The sequence below is a fragment of the Epinephelus lanceolatus genome, chromosome 10 (assembly GCF_041903045.1).
Source record: "Epinephelus lanceolatus isolate andai-2023 chromosome 10, ASM4190304v1, whole genome shotgun sequence".
NCBI lineage: Eukaryota > Metazoa > Chordata > Actinopteri > Perciformes > Serranidae > Epinephelus > Epinephelus lanceolatus.
Window position 1 is genome coordinate 43,183,266 of NC_135743.1, and position 23,183 is coordinate 43,206,448.

At 41.3% G+C, this 23,183-nt stretch overlaps 2 protein-coding genes across 3 annotated transcripts in view; one reads left to right on the top strand and one right to left on the bottom strand.

Moving 5' to 3' along the window:
• Window positions 1-4,212, top strand: part of gask1a (golgi associated kinase 1A) — a 131,581-nt gene extending 127,369 nt beyond the window's left edge. For both annotated transcript variants that reach the window (XM_033640360.2, XM_078172016.1), the window contains exon 6: window positions 2,254-4,212. In XM_033640360.2, coding sequence (XP_033496251.1) covers window positions 2,254-2,458 — 205 coding nt within the window. In that variant the 3' untranslated portion in view covers window positions 2,459-4,212. The remainder of the gene's footprint in view (window positions 1-2,253) is intronic.
• A 13,891-nt stretch (window positions 4,213-18,103) lies between these two features.
• LOC117264292 (uncharacterized) lies at window positions 18,104-20,318 on the bottom strand. Its single transcript, XM_078171232.1, has 4 exons — window positions 20,144-20,318; window positions 19,381-19,480; window positions 19,072-19,179; window positions 18,104-18,774 (listed from the first exon to the last, which is right to left on the bottom strand). Exons 1-4 carry the CDS (start codon window positions 20,194-20,196, stop codon window positions 18,313-18,315), a joined length of 723 nt encoding a protein of 240 aa, XP_078027358.1. The 5' UTR covers window positions 20,197-20,318; the 3' UTR covers window positions 18,104-18,312.
• Between the last annotated feature and the right edge of the window lie 2,865 nt (window positions 20,319-23,183).

Below are 23,183 nucleotides of genomic sequence, written 5' to 3' on the forward strand. Positions count from 1 at the left end.
TCACAATCGTAAATCAATGTCGCGTTTCTCTCGTGCGCACACGCGCTCTCTCTCTCTCTCTCTTTCTTTCTCGCAGTCTCACTCTGTTTCTTTTCTTTTGACTTTTCTAAGATGACAGATGCTGAATATATACTCCCTATCTGATGCTGTGGCTGTTTGTGGTTGGCTGAGAGGGATGTGAACTCATAGTTTGCAGCTGTTTAATCAAATCAGGTTGGGTTTCCATTACGCGTGCCAAACGTGCCAAACGGTGCCAGTCCCCTTTGATCTGACATCAGATGTGACGGGACAGTCGATATAGAGATACATTTATGTGCTGATTGCAGATAGTTGCATTGAATAGTGGTTTTTTGGGTATTTATTGCATCGTTAATGTGCCTGACATTCTGGAAACCTGCCTGTGAGGTTTTGGTGACGTGTGCGCACTGTCCACCGGTCAGCCAAACTTCCACTTACACCGGCTGCGCTCCGCCTGCGCTGACAGTAGACGTGGTTTCAGCTGGCGAGCTTTTAGCGCACCTTCGGCGAAGCCTTTTGGCACGAAACTGTCACTGCGCCAAGCTGAATCTGTCGACACCTCCCCCTGCTGCGCCGCCACACCCATCTCAGCGCACCTCGGTCTGCCAAACTACCAAACTGAGCGCGCCTCGGGTTGCACTGCTCGAAACTAGCTCTGCACGGGGTTCGCCACCCTGCGCCACCCTGTGCCACCCTACGCCACCCTACGCCACACCGGGAAACTAGAGGCCACTAAGTTAATGAGGCATTGTATCTCAGCATGGGGCCTCCGATACTTCATTTGGACAGCCTGGTCTGACGTCACGTCGAGTGAGCTGTAGTGCTGATGCACAAATGCATTTACGTGTACACGGCGACGCTGTTGGTTAGCGGTGAGAATATGCTGTAAAGCAGCCATGGTATCTCACACATGTGTGATGTGGCAACGCCTTTATATAGAGTAGCGGGTGGAGTGTCCCTTGATGAGGTTCCAGCTGAGCTCAATTACACCTGCCCTGATGCATTTTTTGGGTGCAGTAAACTATCTGATATGTGCATGCAGATGTGGGATATGTGCGGACAAATTATGATAAATGATAGTCATGATTCATTTTATTTGTGTGCCTGATGTGCAAAGCACACACAGGAACACACTTGTTATTCCTCATACTTATTTTTCTTCTTATTATTATTTTTCTTCTTCTTATTATTATTATTCTTCCACCAGATTTCGTTGCGTAACTTGTGCCACAGCTTTGAGCGCACATAGGGTCTTCATAAAACATATAGATTCAAGATTCAAAGTGTTTATTGTCATATGAACAGTAAGGACACGCGTTTCCCTGCAGAATGAAATTTGTTCTTTTCTGTCACCAATTAATGCTAAACAATATATATCTGAAATATAAAATAGATCAAAATATATATGGTGCGCACTGTTTTAATATCTCCTTGCTTAGTGTAATATTAATTTGCCTGCCGCGGCTGGATCTGTAAGCGTTTGGTCGCTAAGAAGACTGTTAAGAGCTCGATCTTAAAACTACTCACCTACTCTACTCACCCATATGCTACAAACTATGTCTTTAATTCAGCACTTTGAAAATATACTGTGCTGATAAAACATTTTAATATTAATAGCAACACTAGTGGGAAGGCACATCAAGAAGTGAGGAGCAACTGGCCTTAGTGATGAGGTTGTAAAATAACAATTCTGTCCAATACTCTTATATTGTGGTGTACAGAGAACATTACAACTTTGAGGGGCTGCTAAAGAGGCTTTACACATTTGTCAGCTGTCGGTATGATGGCGATAAGCCTCTGGGGACAATGGCCAATATTTTGGGGATTCTGGTGTAGCCAGCTGATGTCCAAGCCAAGACTTCTTCTCCCATATGCAGTTCATTGTTTACTAATCTCTATAAACAGATGTCTGAATGCAGATACATTTTTTTAAAAGCTTTTGAAAAGTGAACTTGTCGTCAGATGCAGCAGATAGGTTCCAAGATTGCAGTTCTGTTCATTCATTCCAGCTCTTTTTTTTCCTCACATGGACTGTTTACCTGCATGTATCCAAGCCTGCTCAGATGTGAGTGATCAATACTACAAACATAAACCAGAACACTTCGGACACCAAAATGTTGTCCAGTTGCCAACAGATTCATTCATATGCAGATATCTGTTTATAGAGATTACACACTTGTAAGTCTTATTTGTATTGAAGCCAAACACATGAATTCCAATGCTTTTTGTTGTCAGGTTTCCGGAGAGAGCAGTGTCAGTGCTCCAGTCAGGCTGTCTGGAGAGTCTTCTTCTACGCTCCCTTTACACAGACAGGGAACTCTGGGACAGCCAAGGTGGGGCCAGAGGTTTCAGGCCTCTCATCCACACTATAGAACACAGAGGGAAGATTCTCCTTCAGCACATGAGAGACAAGAAACTACAGCTTATGAGGGACCTGTGACTGAGCTGAGCAAACCAAACTAATAAAACACATTGTCTGGGTTGATAAGCTGATTGTCAAGATGGCATTTTGTCAGTGTAATCAAACAGAGATCATTCTGTAGCAAAATAGGTTTTGAGTGAGCAGACCTATCTTGCAGGCATGCTTGGATGTAAATGGATGGACCTGCATTTGTAGTAGTGCTTTTCTAGTCATCCGACCACTCAAAGCACTTTTTACGCTACAAGTCATATTCACCCATTCACACGCACACATTCATACACTGGTGGCTGAGGCTACCATACAAGGTGCACATGGACATGCAGACTGGAGGAGCCAGGGATCGAACCACTGATCTTCCGATTGGTGGACGATCCGCTGAGCCACAGCTGTGTCCCACAAAACACTCTTTCTATGATGTGATATTGTATTAAAAAGTCCAACTGAATTCACAAAAGCCATCCATTTGCAGTCCAAAATATGTCAGTGATTTTCAAATGTATTATGAATATTTTTTTATCAGATATAGCTTACAAGCCAAGCACACACAGTGTGCTGTTAGCAGGACAAAGATCACAACATGTGGTAGTATATTTTGAGGTGCTAAAAGGGCTCTAGCTGACTAACTAATTAGCTGCCCTGTCAGCCTCACAGAATGCTGATGATTACTGTATGTAAATATGTTTCAAATGATATGGTTTCATTGAATATTTGCAAAGAATTCTCACTGGTTGGTGCTCAAAAACAGGACGCTGTCATGAAACACACACACACACACACACACACGCACAATAATATTGGCATGTCATCGGTATCAGCTGATATCGGGTTTAAAATGAAGAAGCAGCCAACATGCTTTTTCTTATTTTGCACAATGACTGAATATTTCATACACTGAAAAGCATTCTCCATCATGTTTCCATCTGCTGGTGGGCCATCACAATAAGAGTATGCAGGTATAATATGATGTTAATTCCACTACAGAAGAGACTTGATGATCATTAGGTGGGGAATACAGTGGATATATCAATATTGGTATTCTTCCTCTTGGATATAAATAAGTTCCAAGAGAGCCCAGGATATTAAGAACACACATTTTTTAATGTTGTAACTAATGGATTTACTAATGGTTAATAAGTCATTCATTCAGGATGATGATTCATTTTATAGGTCATTTTAATGCCATCGATAATGGCTTGTGAAAAAGCATCCTGGCTGGTGTCATTGACAGTGAAGTCACTAATAATTGTTCATGAGTTTCTCACAGCCATCTGCAGTTTTATGTGCTAATAAGCCATTAATAAAGGGAAATAAATCATCACCGCAGTTCAGTTATAAAAGGGTTAGTGGTTCCTCATTTACTTTTGCTGGTGGCTTATGACAGTCATCCCCAGTTATTAGTATAGGAGTAGTCAAGTCATTGATAAGGAGTTCTTATAATAATAACAGATTTTGCTCTAGATGCAGCTCTTGGGTCCATTGGAGGAGCCTTTATGACGAATATGAGCTGAGCAAAAAAGGCCAACTAATCGTCCTGCTGCAGGAAGATACACCAGCAGCACAAAATTGTCTTTATTAAGATCTAAAAGCATCAGAATCAGAATCATTTTTATTGGGTGAAACAAAGACAACATACATATATATATATATATATATATATATGTGTGTGTGTGTGTGTGTGTGTGTATGTTGTCTTTGTTTTTTACCTGTATGTCTATTTTGTGACAGTGCATTGAGAGTACAAAAGACCGAGTTCCTTGTATGTGCACGCATGCTCACCCAATAAAAATGATGAAAAATATATATATATATATATATATATATATATATATATATATATATATGTATATGTATATATGTGTGTGTGTGTGTGTGTGTGTACATATATATATATATATACAGTACAGGCCAAAAGTTTGGACACACCTTCTCATTCAATGCGTTTTCTTTATTTTCATGACTATTTACATTGTAGATTCTCACTGAAGGCATCAAAACTATGAATGAACACATGTGGAGTTATGTGCTTAACAAAAAATGGTGAAATAACTGAAAATATGTTTTATATTCTAGTTTCTTCAAAATAGCCACCCTTTGCTCTGATTACTGCATTGCACACTCTTGGCATTCTCTCGATGAGCTTCAAGAGGTAGTCACCTGAAATGGTTTCCACTTCACAGGTGTGCCTTATCAGGGTTAATTAGTGGAATTTCTTGCTTTATCAATGGGGTTGGGACCATCAGTTGTGTTGTGCAGAAGTCAGGTTAATACACAGCTGACAGCCCTATTGGACAACTGTTAAAATTCATATTATGGCAAGAACCAATCAGCTAACTAAAGAAAAACCAGTGGCCATCATTACTTTAAGAAATGAAGGTCAGTCAGTCCGGAAAATTGCAAAAACTTTAAATGTGTCCCCAAGTGGAGTCGCAAAAACCATCAAGCGCTACAACGAAACTGGCACACATGAGGACCGACCCAGGGAAGGAAGACCAAGAGTCACCTCTGCTTCTGAGGATAAGTTCATCCAAGTCACCAGCCTCAGAAATCACAAGTTAACAGCAGCTCAGATCAGAGACCAGATGAATGCCACACAGAGTTCTAGCAGCAGACTCATCTCTAGAACAACTGTTAAGAGGAGACTGCGCCAATCAGGCCTTCATGGTCAAATAGCTGCTAGGAAACCACTGCTAAGGAGAGGCAACAAGCAGAAGAGATTTGTTTGGGCCAAGAAACACAAGGAATGGACATTAGACCAGTGGAAATCTGTGCTTTGGTCTGATGAGTCCAAATTTGAGATCTTTGGTTCCAACCGCCGTGTCTTTGTGAGACGCAGAACAGGTGAACGGATGGATTCCACATGCCTGGTTCCCACTGTGAAGCATGGAGGAGGAGGTGTGATGGTGTGGGGGTGTTTTGCTGGTGACACTGTTGGGGATTTATTCAAAATTGAAGGCACACTGAACCAGCATGGCTACCACAGCATCCTGCAGCGACATGCCATCCCATCCGGTTTGCGTTTAGTTGGACGATCATTTAGTTTTCAACAGGACAATGACCCCAAACACACCTCCAGGCTGTGTAAGGGCTATTTGACCAAGAAGGAGAGTGATGGAGTGCTGCGGCAGATGACCTGGCCTCCACAGTCACCGGACCTGAACCCAATCGAGATGGTTTGGGGTGAGCTGGACTGCAGAGTGAAGGCAAAGGGGCCAACAAGTGCTAAACACCTCTGGGAACTCCTTCAAGACTGTTGGAAAACCATTTCAGGTGACTACCTCTTGAAGCTCATGGAGAGAATGCCAAGAGTGTGCAAAGCAGTAATCAGAGCAAAGGGTGGCTATTTTGAAGAAACTAGAATATAAAACATGTTTTCAGTTATTTCAACTTTTTTTGTTAAGTACATAACTCCACATGTGTTCATTCATAGTTTTGATGCCTTCAGTGAGAATCTACAATGTAAATAGTCATGAAAATAAAGAAAACGCATTGAATGAGGTGTGTCCAAACTTTTGGCCTGTACTGTATATATATATGTGTGAATACATATACATGGAAGGACAAGCCCCCATACTATTCAAGTCATTAAAACTTTACTATCTATCAAAGTGCACAGAGGACAAAATGATTGTGTTCTTTTAACAGAATCAGACATAAAGCTCAAGGTGATAAGTATGTCTGCCCTGTTGGAGTGGCATGAAACAGTTAACTTATGCAGACTCTCATGTCCAAATTGTCACTCCAATTATATTCATGTTTTTCATTCAGTCTTCCATCTGCACATGCTAATATCTCCCCACATGTCCCCTCACAGAGGGTAAATGTGAGACAAATTATTTCCCTGTTCCCTCTCATAGCCAAGTGTGGATTTTGCCAAACAATTTAGTGAGGAGAAGTATGGTCTATCTTTTTTAATACTTTAATATTTTACAGAGTGCCAGCAGCAGAACAAGAGTTACTGATTGGATGTCTGTTTTTATGAGATAAGCTTTTCAGCTTTTGATTGAGGGATTAAAAATGTCTGTCAGCAAATAAGTTGCAGACTGGGTCACACACACACACGCACACATGCACACACACACACATATATACATATATATATGAATACATATATATGTATATATATATATATGTATAGATAGATAGATAGATAGATACTAGTGCTGCATGATTTGAGAAAACACACTACAGCAGAGGCAGTCCCGTTCACAGGCACAGCCTGACATCGCGATTGCAATTGCGATTAGATTAATCGTGCAGCACTAACATATACATATTTATATATATATATATATATATATATATATATATATATATATATGCATACATATGGTGTCTCCTGTCTTAAGGAAGGAATATAGCTAAGGCTGAGTGACGTGTTTATAAAGCAAAACTGTCAGAGTATTATTCTTTTGATATTTGAGTCTTGTCTAAAGCACAAATGAAATCACTTATAGCTGCGTTATGCCTTACCCACTCTGTATTTACATTCCAGTCATATAGTAGTAGTTCATGGATGAATGACATTTTCTATTGTTTCCTCCTTCATCGCTGAATAAAGGCTTTAATGAGAAATGGTTCAAATGTGTGATCCTGTCTTTATTCCTACTTGACCTCTCTTCCCAGCTGGCCACCAACGTCCTTAGATGTTGATATTTGGTTAAATTTGGGTTAAAATGTCAGGTGAACAAAATACCGCTGCCTGTTCTTCCTGCGGACACTGAGGTCCTTTGTTGTGTGTGTGTAGATGTTGACCATGTTCTATCACACAGTGTGCTGGGGAAGCAGCTTGACAGACAAAAACACCAAGTGATTGGATAAGATGGTTTAAAAAGCTGGCTCAGTGCTCAGCAGGAGACTGGACTCACTAAGAGCTGTGGTGGAGAGGGGCACATTGAATATACTGAAAGCTATAATGGATAGCAGACACCCTCTCCACAGCCTCCTGCATCTGAAGCAGTCGGCTCATCTCCCTGCGTTGCAGAACGGAGCGTTTCAAGGAATCCTTCGTCCCCACGGCAATATGACTGTTTTACACCTCCTAAATCCAGTCACACACACACTCAAACATATCACCTTAGCCACAACTGGACAGGACGTATGCACTTATTTTAACTTATTTTATTTTATGTCTATTTTAACTGTATTATTGTTGATGAGTGGAAGTGTACTCTACTTTACCTTGGAGGCTAAGCAGCACCCCAATAGATGGAGCACACCCTTCCCCTTTTTTTTTAAAACAGCAACCACCACTCTGGTCTGCCACTCCACAGGCACCGTACCCAACTTTTACGCAACACTGAAAAGGCATGTCAGCCAAAACAGCCCAACAGTGTCCAGGGCGAAAGTCCCCCAAGTCGGCTCTGCCTTCTCCACGGTGGACGTAACAGCCGGATTCAGGAGTTCCTTAAAGTGCTCCTTCCGCTGCTCAACGATATCCCCAGTTCAGGTCAGCAGCTCTCCCTCTCTGCTGAGCACATCCTGAGACAAGCCCTGCTTTTCCTTCCTGAGGCAACGGTCTGCCAGATCTTCCTTGAGGCCTACCGAAGGTCCTTCTCCATAGCCTCCCCGAACTCCTCCCACACCCGGGTTTTTGCTTCAGCGACCACCACAGCTGCAGCCTGTACCAGTACCTTTCTTTTTTTTTAAAGATATTTTTTGGGCATTTTAGCCTTTAATCGACTGTCTGTCAAGTGTGAAAGGGGAAGAGAGAGGGAGTGACATGCAGGAAATGGCCACAGGCTGGAGTCGAACCCAGGCCCCTGCGGCAACAGCCTTGTACATGGGGCGCCTGCTCTATCCACTAAGCCACCGACGCCCCCAACCGGTACCTTTCTGCTGCTTCAGGAGACCCCTGGGCCAGCCAGATCCAAAAGGCCTCCTTCTTCAGCCTGATACGATACGATACGATACGATACGATACGATACGATACGATACGATACAATTTGATGAGGACTCCAGTGCTGGCACATGTAGTTGCTTACATGGTGAATAAATAATTAATAAATAAAAATACAAATCTAGGACACAGGACACATATCACATGATGCACCATAGCCCTGACACATGATCTGCATGAGGTCTATATAAACATACAAATATACAGTAATCTTTAAAGCATATACAAACACACACTCTCTCACATCAATACAGAACCACCATGTACCTCAACATTACTGCACAACCCCTGTGGCTTTAGAAGCATTTAGAATCCTGATTGAGGTAGACACAAATTAATTCTTAAAACTATTCAGCCTGCAGAGGGGAAGTCTGCAGCGTTTGCCAGATGGTAAAAGTACATACTCAGAGTAAAGGACATGGGTCTCATCAGACAAGATTCTCTGTACCTGTCTGAGCACAGACTGCTCATAAATAGCCTGCAGTGGGACCCTTTCAGACCTCCCTATCACCTTGATGGCAGTCTGTGTCAGATGAGGGATTCTTGACTTTAGATGGACAGATAGATTACCATACCATGCCGACATGCCATACCTGAGGATACTTTCCAAAACAGCCTAGTAAAATAAGAACATTACTCTGATCGACACCAAACACCCTGAGTCTGCACAAGAAGTACAATCTTTGCTGCAAACGAGAACACAGATGATCTACATGGACTTGCCAACTGAAAAGGTGAACACCAAGATACCTATAAGAGTTGACTTGGTTGATTTTTTCTCCATGGATACACAATGGTGTGTGATCCCCTACTAGCTTTGGGTCCAACACCATTTCTTCTGTGTTCTTTACGTTTATAGTGAGGTGATTTTCATCACACCACTTAACAAAGGTTTGCACTTCACTGAAGTATGTTATGGGCCCTGTATGCTTGTACAGCAAGCTCAGGATTGCGGTGTTGTCAGAAAACTTAAAAATAAAATTATCTGTGTGGCTGCAATCATTGGTGTATAGCACTGGTGAGTTTACACAGCCCTGGGGTGCTCCTGTACTGATAGATTTAATGTCATCTGTTAAGATTTTGAATGCACACTTGTAATGTAGTGTGTACTGTTAGCAACAGCACTGTGTACTATAATGGTACAGGTAATTGATTTTAAATTGATTACTTCGGGATTGTGCATTGTGTCTCCTTTATGTTGTTGATGTGTGTTGAGGATGCAACTGTCCATGTGGTGTGGTGACGGTCCATGTATGTATGTATGTATGATGCTGCTGTTTTTTCTTATTGTGAACTGCAGGACCAGTAGAGTCCACGACAAATTTCCCCTACGGGGACAATAAAGTATATGAAATGAAAAAAGAAAGTGTGTTATTAAATCTGACATTCTGGAATCTATTTGTTAAAAAGGAATAGAACCATTTTATGATAAAGGGGCTTATGTTCATATCATTCATCTTCTTTATCAGTAGGTAAGGTTGCAGTGAGTTAAAAGCTGACCTAAAATCAATGAATAAGAGACGCGCATAGGCCGCAGGGGACTGTAGATTCTTAAGGACAAAGTGAGTGATACCATTAATCACATCATCTGTAAACCTGTACCTCTCCCTTGTCTATAGGCAAATTGGAATGGGTCTCGCTCTGAATATATGTCTCGACACCATAAATTTCTCAAAACATTTCATGACAGTTGAGGTTAATGCCACCGGTCTGTAATCATTATTTTCTATGGGTCAGGGTTTCTTTGGAATAGGAATAATGGTGGATTTTTTTCCAGATGACAGGGACTGTAAAACTACAGGTAGCTGGAAAATGGGACACCAGGCCGGGGTATGCTCTTCTGCAAAGGTCTTTAAGAGGAGGGCTGAGATACTGCCAGGGCCTGTGGACTTATTTTTACATACATGCCTGAACAGTACCTGAATTTTAAGGGGATCAACTACCGGCCTTAAGCAGGGGTCCACAGTCTTAATGGCCTGTAGTGCTTTACTACATTCCAAAGAAAAGTCTTGTTTATCAAACAAGACATGTTTTCTCCCTTTACTTAATAGCATAAATATTCATACTACTGCGCACGGGGAGACAGAGACCTGCTCTGCTCCAGACACACTCAGCACCTGACTGTTGTTGGTGTGTACATGTTAATGTGATTTCAGTCATTTTGTTTTAAATCTGGACATGTGCAGGTGGACTCAGCCAGTGCTAAGAAAGGTCCTATGCCTGCCTGTTGGAGAGATAGAGAGAAGATTAAAAATTTTACTGTTTATTGTCCCCCCAACTATGAAATGGGATTTTCACCCCTGCACACAATCCACACAAAAGTTAATATAATCTGTAATAGTTTCAGCTGCCTCATCAATACGCAAGCCATGGAAAATGTCCCAGCATGTGCAGAGAAAGGATCCCTTAAGTGTTTCTATATTGTCCTGTGACCATACCAAAACTGATTTCGTCTGTGGTTTGTTGCTCTTAAAAACCATTTTGTAAATTGTGTTGAATTGTGATGAATTGTGTTGTGATCTGAGTTTGACAGTGGGGGCTTTGATCTTGTATTTATTTATATTTCCGTAACACTTGTCTAAAATCTCGTTATCTCAAGTGCCACATTTGACGTATTGTTCAAATCCGGGGAGGGACAGTTCAAGTTTACATTCGTTAAAATCCCCCAGAACAAAAACCGGGGCTCCAGGTGTTCTCAGCAGTCACTTATTAGGGCTACTGCTCGGGCAACGTTTCCGCTGGGAGGGACATAAACAGAACAGATGAGTTTACCAGTCTAATTGCAGGAAATGGGAAAGGAGTTCCCAAACTCTCTTGGAAGGTAAAAGGGTCTCAGTGAAAGGCACAACAGCTCGACATCAGCGTTACATAAAGACTCTCTCACAGTGCAGTTCCTACAATAGTGGTCATTGATGTACACACCAGTACCGCCCCCCCTTTTCTTCGCTGAAGTTCCGTCCCTGTCGGCTCGCACAACAGAGAAGCCTTCCAGTTTGATCAGGGATTTTGGTATGTCCGTGTGGAGCAAGGTCTCTTGCGTGAGTGTGATTGGCTTGTTCCCAGCAGCATCCAGATTATCAGCAAAAGCAACAATCATGTGCTAGTAATGTCATGGTGGACACAGCATGCACACTAATCACTCATATCCATTAAAATAGCAATAACGACCGATCTGCTTTGAATGGAGCTGTAAAAAAGATATAAACAGACAACAGTAGCAGCAGCAGCATGAGTCCGGGCCGCAACAGAGCAGCACTACTGGAACTTGATGGCCTCCCTCACCAGCAGGTTCTTAGGTTGCCACCACGACAGGCAACGACAACCTTCTGACCACAGCTCCTTGCAGCCCTCTCCAAAATGCAGGCTTTGAACATGGATCATTCGGATTCCATGTCCCCAACCTCCCCTGAGATGCACAAAAATTCTTTCAGAGGTGGGAGTTGAAGACCTCGTGGACAGGGGCCTCAGCCAATCATTCCCTGTTCACCCTCACTACACATTTGGGTTTACCAGGTCTGTCTGGCAGCCTCCCCCACCATGTGATCCAACTCACCACCAGGTGGTGATCAGCAGACAGCTCTGCTCCTCTCTTCACCCGAGTATCCAAGACACAGGGCCACAGATCTGATAATACAATCACAAAATCAATCATCAATCTTTGACTTAGGGTGTACTGGTACTAGGTACACTTATGAACCTCCCTGTGCTCGAACATGGTGTTTGTCATGGCCAATCCATGATTCGTACAGAGGTCCAATAACAAAACACCACTCAGGTTCAGGTCAGGCAGGCCGTTCCCCCCAGTGTGAAGTAGTCAGGATGAGAGTCAGCATCTCCAAATCTGACGCCATGGTTCTCTGCCAGAAACCAGTGGATTGCCCCCTCCGGGTTGGGGGAGTTACTGCCTCAAATGAGGGAGTTCAAGTATCTCGGGGGCGTTGTTCATGAGTGAGGGTGGAATGGAGCATAAGATGGATCAGCCGTTTGGTGTGGCTTCTGAAGTGATGCGGGTGCTGTGCTGGACCTTCATGGTGAAGAGGGAGCTCAGCCGGAAGGGCGAAGCTTTTGATTTACATCCATCAATGTCTCAACCCTCACCTGTGGTCATAAGCTCTGGGTAGTGACAGAAAGGATGAGATTGTGGATACAAGCGGCCGAAATGCGTTTCCTCCGTGGGGTGGCTGGGTTCATAGGGTGAGGAGCTCAGACATCCAGAGGAAGCTCGGAGTAGAGCCACTGCTGTTTCGCATTGAAAGGGGTCAGTTAAAGGGGCAAAAAGCTAAATTGTTTCACCGCTAGGTTTACTGTTGTGCACTGCCTGTAGACCAAAACAAAGTGTGTCATGAGCCACACCTCTCTCTACCTCTGGTCTCCACCCCCCACCTCCCACTCGCCTCGTCTAAACGTAGTTTAGCAGTTAGCGATGTCTTTCACTCACTCTCGGTCTCTGCTGTGTTTAGCTATTCCCCTGCCTACTTCAATGATGATGGTACCTGTACTAAATGTAATATATATGTTGAGATGAAGGCGAGGCTCAGTGACTAGAAAAGCTGGTAGAAGCACTCCATAGCTGTAAGTTACTCCAGTAGCCGGTGGCAGCCTTCCTACTCTTCTCCGTGAGTGAGAGCGATGTTTTAGCCTGGCTACATTTTACAATGCTAATTGAAAATATTAGCTGGGCTGCTGGGCTACTTACCTAACACAACCGTAACGCCTGACCTATTGCTGGGACTGAGCCGCTAATAACTCAAGCTCTGGACATTAACCCATGCTACGATTGTAACATTACATTTAATTGAATCGACATAGCGACATGTGCCTAACTTTACTGTAACACTAATTAAAACAGACATTTGACTTTATGTTGTTACTTGACTGTTACCTGTCCAGGAGAAGAAGAGCTAGCTCCGAGTCAGATTGTAGCCCCTTAAGCTCTTGCAGTGCTCTCCACCTTGGAAATGCAAGGCCACTTCTTCTTTGCCAACGACCGTTGTTTCTTTAGAGGTAATGTCGGATCCTGGTCACCTTCAGGTGAACGTTTCGTTCCGCTCTCCGCCATTTCGCTTTGAAAATATGCGCTGCCATTGCTCACTGGCTGTAGCCTTTTATAGGGAGGGAGGGCCAAGGGCTCCGAGAGGAGGGAGGAGGCGGCGATTCACCTGAACGTACATGAACGCGCAGCCGGACCGGCTTGTAAACAAGGGGCTGGAGATCAACACAGAGAGAGGATGTGTGACGTCATGCTATGGCCCCAGGTAAGCAGATGAAAATGCATGGATGGATGGACTATTAAATTATCTATTTTCCCAGAGACTTTTCCCTCTTTGGATTTGGAATCCACAGCCACCCTAGCTAGGAAGACTCAAGACTACTGTGGCCATTGCTAGTGATGTTTTTAGAGGAAAAGGTGCCAGGCCACAGACGTATGACGCACAATTTAATTTTAAATTGCTGTATAGGCTAACACTAAGCAGCATATTGACCTCCTCTTTCATCTCCTCTAGGATTACACATGTTAGTACTATGTACTCACTATTGATATACAGGAAAGGGCACATACTGCAGTGGGTACTATTTTTATTATGTCTATTGTACACTCACTGCTATCTCAGCCAATAGTGCAAGCATGTGCTCCTGTCATCATAGTTTAAACTACAGCATCTCAGAGGTAAATGATGTCTGATATATGTGTACTGCAGCAAGAACACAGTAGCCTTGTTCCTCTTTGTGTTTTTTTCCATTATATAAATACATGTCTCTCATGTCTGCTTTAAACTAATGCAAGCATGTTTGCCCATTTTTATGTCGGAGAGGGAAAGATAGAGCAGACGAGATGGAGAGATATGCAGGGAAAACACAGTCAGTCACCCATGACACACCCATAAAGGATATGATTATGGAGAAGTATTGTGAAGGTCATTATCAGAGCAAAGAGAATGGGCTATTATAAGAGGCAGAGGCGAGCTAAAGGTCTGCTGTTTCTACCTTGGGGCTGTGACATGAACACATGAGTCACAGTTGTACTTTCTGGGAGATGGAGGCCAAGCAGATAATGAGGTTATTTTTCCTCCCTTTTTAGGATGATATCAGATTTTACATTAGCTTAATTTTCAAAGCTATTACAGTACACATATTTATCTAAAGTGACTTTCAGTTTGATGTGTGAACACAGCTCCTGTTTAAATCAGAGTCTGGGTGAATTCATTTGCATAGTACATGTACTGATTTGTACTTCATAAACTGTAGAGATCAAATTCTGGGTCTGATTGAAGTCCCAGTTTGACATTGAACTAATGATGAAAACTAGCTCGGGTCAAAGACCATCATACAAAGTATTGTGTAAGCTGTCTGGTGGGACCAGGACATTTTACTCTTTCATAAAAAGTCATTATGGAAAAGATGTTAATGAGCTTAGCAGACTGCAGGAAAACCTTACAGACTTGATGTCAGATGTCTGCAAAAACAATAGCCAAAGGCCAAACCATACAAACTCAAAGAGGTGTCTTCTACTGACATCACACCCTTGTTTATTTGTTCACCGATCCCTGATCATCATCTTTTTGCATCATTACAGACAAGTGTGGTGTTTTATAACATTCATTCACATGTCAAGCAACAGTGAAGAATCATATTGGGGTGGCAAAAAGTAGGGTTGTTATTAGGGTAGTTTCACATCTCCTTTCAATCAATAAAGTGACTCTAACGTTGGTTGTAAAAACAACTGATTGACTGTTACAGGAACTAAGAAACGAGATCATATTTCTCCTGTTTTAGCTTCTCTGCACTGGCTCCCTGTAAAATCCAGAATTGAATTTAAAATCCTACTGTTGACTTATAAAGCTCTAAATGGTCAGGCTCCGTCATATCTTAGTGAGCTCATAGTGCCATATTATCCCACCAGAACACTGCGCTCTGAGAACGCAGGGTTACTCGTGGTCCCTAAAGTCTCCAAAAGTAGATCAGGAGCCAGAGCCTTCAGCTATCAGGCTCCTCTCCTGTGGAATCATCTTCCTGTTACGGTCCGGGAGGCAGACACCGTCTCCACATTTAAGACTAGACTTAAGACTTTCCTCTTTGATAAAGCTTATAGTTAGGGCTGGCTCAGGCTTGCCCTGTACCAGCCCCTAGTTAGGCTGACTTAGGCCTAGTCTGCCGGAGGACCCCCTATAATACACCGGGCTCCCTCTCTCTCTCTCTCTCTCTCTCTCTCTCTCTCTCTCTCATCCTATTACTGCATCTTGCTAACTCGGCCATTCTGGATGTCACTAACTCGGCTTCTTCTCCGGAGCCTTTGTGCTCCACTGTCTCTCAGATTAACTCATATCGCAGCGGTGCCTGGACAGCGTGACGTGTGTGGTTGTGCTGCTGCCGTGGTCCTGCCAGATGCCTCCTGCTGCTGCTGCCATCATTAGTCATTAGTCATACTTCTACTGTTATTATACACATATGACTATTGTCACACAAGTATACTGTCAGATATTAATATATACTTTCAACATATTGTACCACAGTAGCCAGAACTATAACTATAATATTATTACTTTCATTAATGTTGTTGTAAGCTACTGTCATTACCTGCATCTCTCTCTCTTTCTCTCTCTCTCTCTCTCTCTCTCTCTCTCTCTCTCTGTCTCATTGTGTCATATGGATTACTGTTAATTTATTATGCTGATCTGTTCTGTATGACATCTATTGCACGTCTGTCCGTCCTGGAAGAGGGATCCCTCCTCAGTTGCTCTTCCTGAGGTTTCTACCGTTTTTTTTTCCCCGTTAAAGGGTTTTTTTGGGGAGTTTTTCCTTATCCGCTGTGAGGGTCTTAAGGACAGAGGGATGTCGTATGCTGTAAAGCCCTGTGAGGCAAATTGTGATTTGTGATATTGGGCTTTATAAATAAAATTGAATTGAATTGAATTGTTAAAATGTAGAATACAGATACAAGTCACCAACATAAAAACTATATCCAACATGACATGTCCTGGAATAATTGCGATAAACGATATTGTTGTCATTTTGAGACCATGTTATGCCACTGTTAATATGATAATATAATAACACAATAATGCAGGTACACCATTTCAAAGAGCAACTGACCCTTTGCTAAGTCCTGCCCCTTAAATGCGGACTGGCCAATCATGGCGTAGCATCAGTCGGCTCTAACAAGAGTCTGACAACAACATGGCTGTGCTCCATAGACTCATGCAATCCTTTCAGATTTCCTTTATTTTCAGGCTGGTTTTGTGGATTTCAAGCTAGATGCTGTGCCTTGGGCACACTGTAATAATGATACTCGTCACCTGGAGAGGTTGGAAGGAGATATACGTTTCCTCCCCTTTCCAAAACCAAAATCAAACCCTGACAAATGAAGAGTTAGCAAGCGAGCTATTAAAGGTACAGCCTACTGAATGTATGTACATACTGCCAGTGGCGCCATATAGGGGGGACTGACTGACAGGGGCCCCAAAAATGGGTAAAAATTTATCTAAAATTATTAAACCATCATCATTAAAAATGTTTTGTTTTTCAAATATAGTAATAAAATTAATGATCTCATTGTTTTTATTTGTTTTTGGCAGTAAAAGTTAAATATCCCCATTGACCAAAAAGTAATATCCATATTGACTGACCACCCCCCTGTATCTGCATGAAATGGTTTGGTGCTGCCTTAGCGCACTGACGGTGCCGGTGCCTAGTAGCAGTCAGCAGTTGCGCTAGAACGCTACAGTCATCATCATGCTACCCAGTACTAAAAGAAAATCAAAAAAGTAAAGAGAGAAAGGAGAGAGAGGAGAGGCAAAAGAAAGAGTGTCAATATGTGACCCAATTTTTCTCCAAAAAAAGTGGGTAGCCTATAGTCTGTGAGTAGTAGAAATGAACCTGTTAGCTTAATGTCCATAGTGAAATATGCTAGCTACACACTAGTGTTAGCCTACATTTCACTCATTTTTAACCTACATTTACAAGTTAATGTATATTTAAGTTACTTTTTTAAGTCTTTCATTAATGTTTTAAGAGAATTTTCCATTTAGGGATTTTATAATAAAAATTACATTTAGACTGTAAAAGATGGCCTTTAGCACATTTCTTATGATGGCTTTTAATCTTGCATCAAATAGTGAATTGCATACTGTATGCAGACTGTTGCATGTACAACTCACGTTAACACTTTCTATGAAGACCACATCTATAGTGCATTATGAGCGCATTCATAGTAAATTATAATGCTCATCATAATAAATCATAATGCATTATAACTACACTCATAATGCTTTATGGTGCACTATATCAACAGTTATGAATAACTATAAATCTAGCTTATAATGACTTATAAATCCAAGGGTCTTATGAGTGCTCTTGACTGGTTATAAACTACAGACTGACTGATGGGGCTTATAATACGTTTTGACTACTTGTACCCCTCTATACACACACCTCAACAATAGACTGTTGTAAGGGCTCATAGGATGCTATAATACTCCATGAACGATCATAAGTTATCAATGTATGCTTTAAGTAAAGTGTAATTCATATGCATGCATCTGTAATGCAGCATACCTCATCGTAATGTTTCATTGTTGGTGTTAAGTAAAGTGTAACACATTTGCATGCATTTAAAAGAATCTATGCTGCATCATAAGTCATTATGTCAGATACTAAAATATAAAGACACTACTAAATACGTAGACATAATAGTTTTCAGCTGAAAACGTGGTTTTGGGGTTTAGTTACTGTTGGTATAAAACACTAAAAGGGAGAAAAAGACAAAACACATTTTTTCAAGCTTTATTTTAACAATGAAAACAGTTCTACGGTAGAACTGTTAACAGTGAAATTAACAGAACTGTTTTACCATCTTAAAAGTTGAGTGTGTAGGATTTAGTTGCATCTACTGGTGACTGCCTGGTGAGACTTGCTAAAACAGAAGAAACAGCATTGTGTGCTGCCATGACAAGACTTGCAGCCACTGTAAAAGTCTCTCTATTTACATTCATGTTTGTTGAATTTCCTCATATCATGAATGAGCCGGCCAAGAATACCATATCTGTGACATCGCCCAAGCCAGTACTCCCACTCAATAACCCTTAACCCTGTAGTCCGATTTCCTCTATGACGCCAAACATCACATTTAAAGGTTTGCCAGGCTCTCTCCAAATTCTGTGTTTGACATCTGGAACCAGGATCTACAAAGTGTCTTTTGTGGCAGACAGTATGATGATCATATCCCTCCTCTGACAGAGCTCTCTTGTAAGCTCTCCAGTCGTCAGTCACAATGCTTGATCCTCTCTTAACATGGCGCTTTATGATAGGCAGAAGCTGGTCCGTGGAACGCCTCCTGACGATCTTAAGAATGGGTCTCCTGGTGGTATGTGATACTTCCAATATACCAAAAACCCATTTTTTATTCCGTCTCCATGCTGGTTCCATCCTCCCACGGTTGTACTGTCAAACATTGATTGGGATACACATTGAATTAATACATGCACTTTGTAATTCAATTTACATGGGTGTTCAAAAAGTGTAACTTCATTGTACACAGATGGATTATTAATTCTGCTAGTTAAGGAATAAATCATAGGGTCTATTATTTGTTTTCTTATTTCAGTTTAACAGCAATAACCAACAAAGAACAGCACAAGTCCAAACAAATACAATCAATTTCAAATGGGATGATTTACTTGTCATTTAAAAACTGATTCTATCAAAGAAAATTCCACATAAAGAGCAAATGTATCTTACCTTTCTTTTGTGTGAGAACTTGCTTTCATCCAGCATAACAAAGCAATGACGGCCACCAACTTTCATTTTGCCTTGAGCGCGTAATTTGTGAATAGCGCGTCTGCAGACCTGCATATAGAAAAACACAAAGCATAATGACATCATAACTTTAAAGTCATGATAGGTTTCTGACATGTAAAGAATAATGTATAGCCAACCAGGTTCATTTGAGCAATGAAGAATCTCTAATTATCTTGATGGGGCTTATAAGCCAGTTTACCAAAGGCATTTCTCATTTTACTAAAGGAAAAATGTGGTGTGATATCATACTTTTCTCAAAGACGAAGCCATCTTTGTTAAGGTTCTGCTACTCGCTGCAACACCGTCTTCAATAAGGTCAACTTGCCTCATGCGCAGTCCTTGGGAAAATCTACATGAAAACAAGAACAGATCACTAGTCCACCGGATAAAATCTGAATATAAAAACTAACACTGATTTTTTTTTTTAAATTCTGAGCCAGAGGTTTATTCCACAAAGTGGAAATGAGAGGGGAGAAACTCCATGTTTTCAATTATATACCATCAAATTTATTTATAGAGCACATTTTGAAACAACAAGGTTGACCAAAGTGCTACACAGTAATAACATAAATGCATTGTCAGGGCATTAACGTAAACTCTGGGCCGGTTTCCATGGTAACTCACTGTCTGAACTTAACTTGTTCACTGGCAGGTTTTCCTCAGCAAACCCAGAGTTTCTTTCTGTCTCCTCCCTCTTACAGAGCTGACATACTGCTTTATTTCCCCATTGATTCAGTCCATATCAAACTGCATACTGAAGCATAGTAATTAGTGGAGGTATAATGGTTGGATATTAGTTTACTGGGTCTTCAAGTTACCACTTTTATGTGCTGTCACTTTCAGAATAAAACACCTGCATGTCCTTTTTACAAGTGATATATTTTTTTATTCTTTAACACTGTGCAGACAAGACAGCTTTATTTACTCATTGGTCCTACTTTTCCACAGCTTCATACCAATTTTTTTTCCCATTTCAAGTTAGTCCCATCAGCAACAGACAAAGCAAACCCACCTGTAAATGAATTCCAGGTGATTCTGGAGGGATCTGCGGGACTTGTAGAACATGGATCCTTGGCGAACTGAAACACTTCTTCCTCTGTGTTGCCTGCAAATCCTGTAAACACAAGTTACTTGTTCATGTATCCATTAGCTACAAACACAAACACAGACAGCCTAAAGATGTAGGATATTTTATATCAAAACTTTAACAAAAACAAAAAAAACCATGAACTTATTTGCTGCTCCATGGATATATCTAAAACAAGACAACATATTTTTTACTAACACAAGCAAAACATTTCCCCTAGTCTTGAAAGTTATTAGGTTATTAACAGTGTTGGGCAATAACGCGTAACGCGTTACTGTAACGCCTTACTTTTTAAATGTTACCGTTACAATATGGTGCATTTGTCCGTTACTTGGCAAATTCATTCATCTTTGGCAAGCTGCAGTGTATTTCTTCCTGTTTACAGTGGCGACGCTTTGTGGGCGTGTTTCCGGGGAAAGTAACTAGTAACTATAACTAATTACTTTTTTAAGTAACTTGCCCAACACTGAAATAAGTACACGTTTGCTACAGTAGTAACGTTATACAGGGAGAAACAATGGCACATCATAGCAAATTGGCTAGCTAGCTTTTCTTACCAGTGGAAGCCGTCCTGTCTCGAAACCTGCACAGCAGTCATTGGAGTATCACTTGATTTACACTTCATTTGGCGCTTCAAAATTCCCTTCTTCTGCATCCACAACACAATCTTTCTTCTATTGACAAGAGTATTTCTTGCACGCAACAATTCGGTTAATCCTCGCCTTAATTTACCCATTTTGTCAAGAGGGTGGCGGTATGCTCCTTTTCCGTTTGTTGCATAGACTCTATATCCACCTTATTTTCAAACACGGAAGTAAATAGTGATCAACTTCCGTTTTTTGTGCGTGACTTCCGGTCAGCCGCTTTCCCTCATGCTTTCCCTTACCGGAGCTAACGGTGCAAGCTAATTTTTTTCAATTTTCAGTTGTTTATGTTAGACAATCAGTTAGTTAGTTAGTTAGTCTGTGTATTTTGTATAGATAACTGTGCCCACGTTTCCGTTATAACGGAAATTTATTCCCTCTAAACGTGAATAAATCGCACGTCAATCATAAACTATGAACCAAAAAAGCACAATCTATCCCGAGTGAGACAAACTGCTTGATCCCCGTCTCCAGTGTACCAGCAGAGAACCTGCAGAACCGAATCAGTGAAAAAACACACCGGGCTACACAGCCTCTCTACCTGAGCAGCTGAAGCTGCGGCTCGCACCCTCGACACACAGACGGTGCTTCTGCATGCCAGCCAAACGTGTGCGCAACTGTGAGAAATAAATATGTGAGGTGTACGCTGCTTTTCTATCTTTTTTTCCCTTTTCTTTCTTTCTTTCTTTCTTTCTGTCTTTCTGTCTGTTTGTTCAGTCATTGTGTTTATAGACTTTACAAACATCAGATTAGTCTAAACGGTGATTATAGTGACGTGAAAAATGTGATATATACATATATATAGCTAAACTCAATAAGGTAAACAACAAGGCGATTCCCATTTACACAGTGGTAAGAGTGCTGGACCGGAAGTGTCGCACAAAAAAACGGAAGCTGGCTGCGTTCTGTTTTGCCTCCGTGTTTCCGTGTCTTGTGTCTGTCTGTGCTTTGTTGCTAACCGCCATTAAACTGTGCAGAAGAAGAATAAGAATAAGCGGGAGGTTCTCCTCGCGCATGCGCACAATCCAGAACAGATCGCATCCTGCTTCAAAAAGGTGAGGACTATCTTGCTGAAAAACGTGTGTCATGCTTTTTTGTTTGCCACAAACTTTACTTTCTACAATAATCCAAAAATCAGTTTGCTTTTAGGAAGGAGCCAAGACAATTAACTTCCGTTTTTGTTGTTGTTTTGTTGTTGTTGTTATTTGGTGAAGTCGGGCCTCCTCCCACATCACGTTTCTACTTTACTGCATGCGTTGAACTTCAGAAAGGGGCCTTGACTGGTTGTATTGGTAAGAGATGGAAAAAAAAGGAACAAGACAAATTAATTATGCGACTCAAGATTCACGAAAAATAAAACCACCCGCAAAGACAGAATGCAGACACAATATCAGACTAAGCTAACTTTGAGTTTGCTTGCTAGCAAGGAAACCTGCTAACTTACACTAATGTTACACACATTTTCTCCTGTGATGGGCTTGTTGCAGGATTTTTCATTTTATAGCTATTGTTATTTTTATTAAAGTTGAAAAGTTAAAAATTGATGATTATTGCGGAGATGTAAACAATTGAAGCTATATACATGCAGTAGTAATTATGGTAGGTTAGTGTAAAGCTAGCAAATTGACAAACTGTTATAAATAGCCAACTAATTTTATTGGCATCTTAAGATTTTTTAAAACAATCTGTTATTGGTAAGAAGAATTTTCATAAAAGTGCATCCCTCACTTTTTTGTGCATTTGACTGCTGCATGTATATGCAAATTCCGCAATAATTCTTTCTGAAGACAGCAGTGATTCACATGTAATGCATCTGTAATTGATATCATTGTAACTAGATTATTGTAACAATAATAGCATTTTCCTGAAACTCATAACATGTGCCTTACTTTTTATTCATCTAGCCAGCTTCAACTATGAGTCGTCGCAAGGTGAATGCCAATCCCACAGATGATTCATCCCCCCAGAACAGCATAAAAGGTCTGGTAATATTAATTTTTTCCTGGTAGAATTGTAACATAATTGTCGACATCTAGGTCATTGACTACCAAATATTAACAACAGCATTGTTTTTAATAATGTGTGGCACAAGGTTCTCAGTATGGTCCATGTCTATGGCTGATGTAGTGGCTGTACAATATATTGTTTCAACATCAACATCGCAATGTGCACATACACAATAGTCATATCATCTGACACTTGATATAAGACAAATTAAGATAATATAAGAAACATTCTTTGTTGCTTGACACAAAAGCAAAACTGGCAGGGCAGGCAGGTGATACACAGACTCTTCATGTACAGCAATTAGAGTGAGTGTG

Coding starts and splice junctions, on each gene's coding strand:
- LOC117264292 (XM_078171232.1), bottom strand. CDS start 20,196: ATGTTCTACAAGTCCCGCAGATCCCTCCAGAATCACCTGGAATTCATT. Junction 19,180..19,380: donor TGGCTTCGTCTTTGAGAAAA/GTATGATATCAC, acceptor TTCTATATGCAG/GTCTGCAGACGCGCTATTCA. Junction 18,775..19,071: donor AGTTCTCACACAAAAGAAAG/GTAAGATACATT, acceptor AATGTTTGACAG/TACAACCGTGGGAGGATGGA.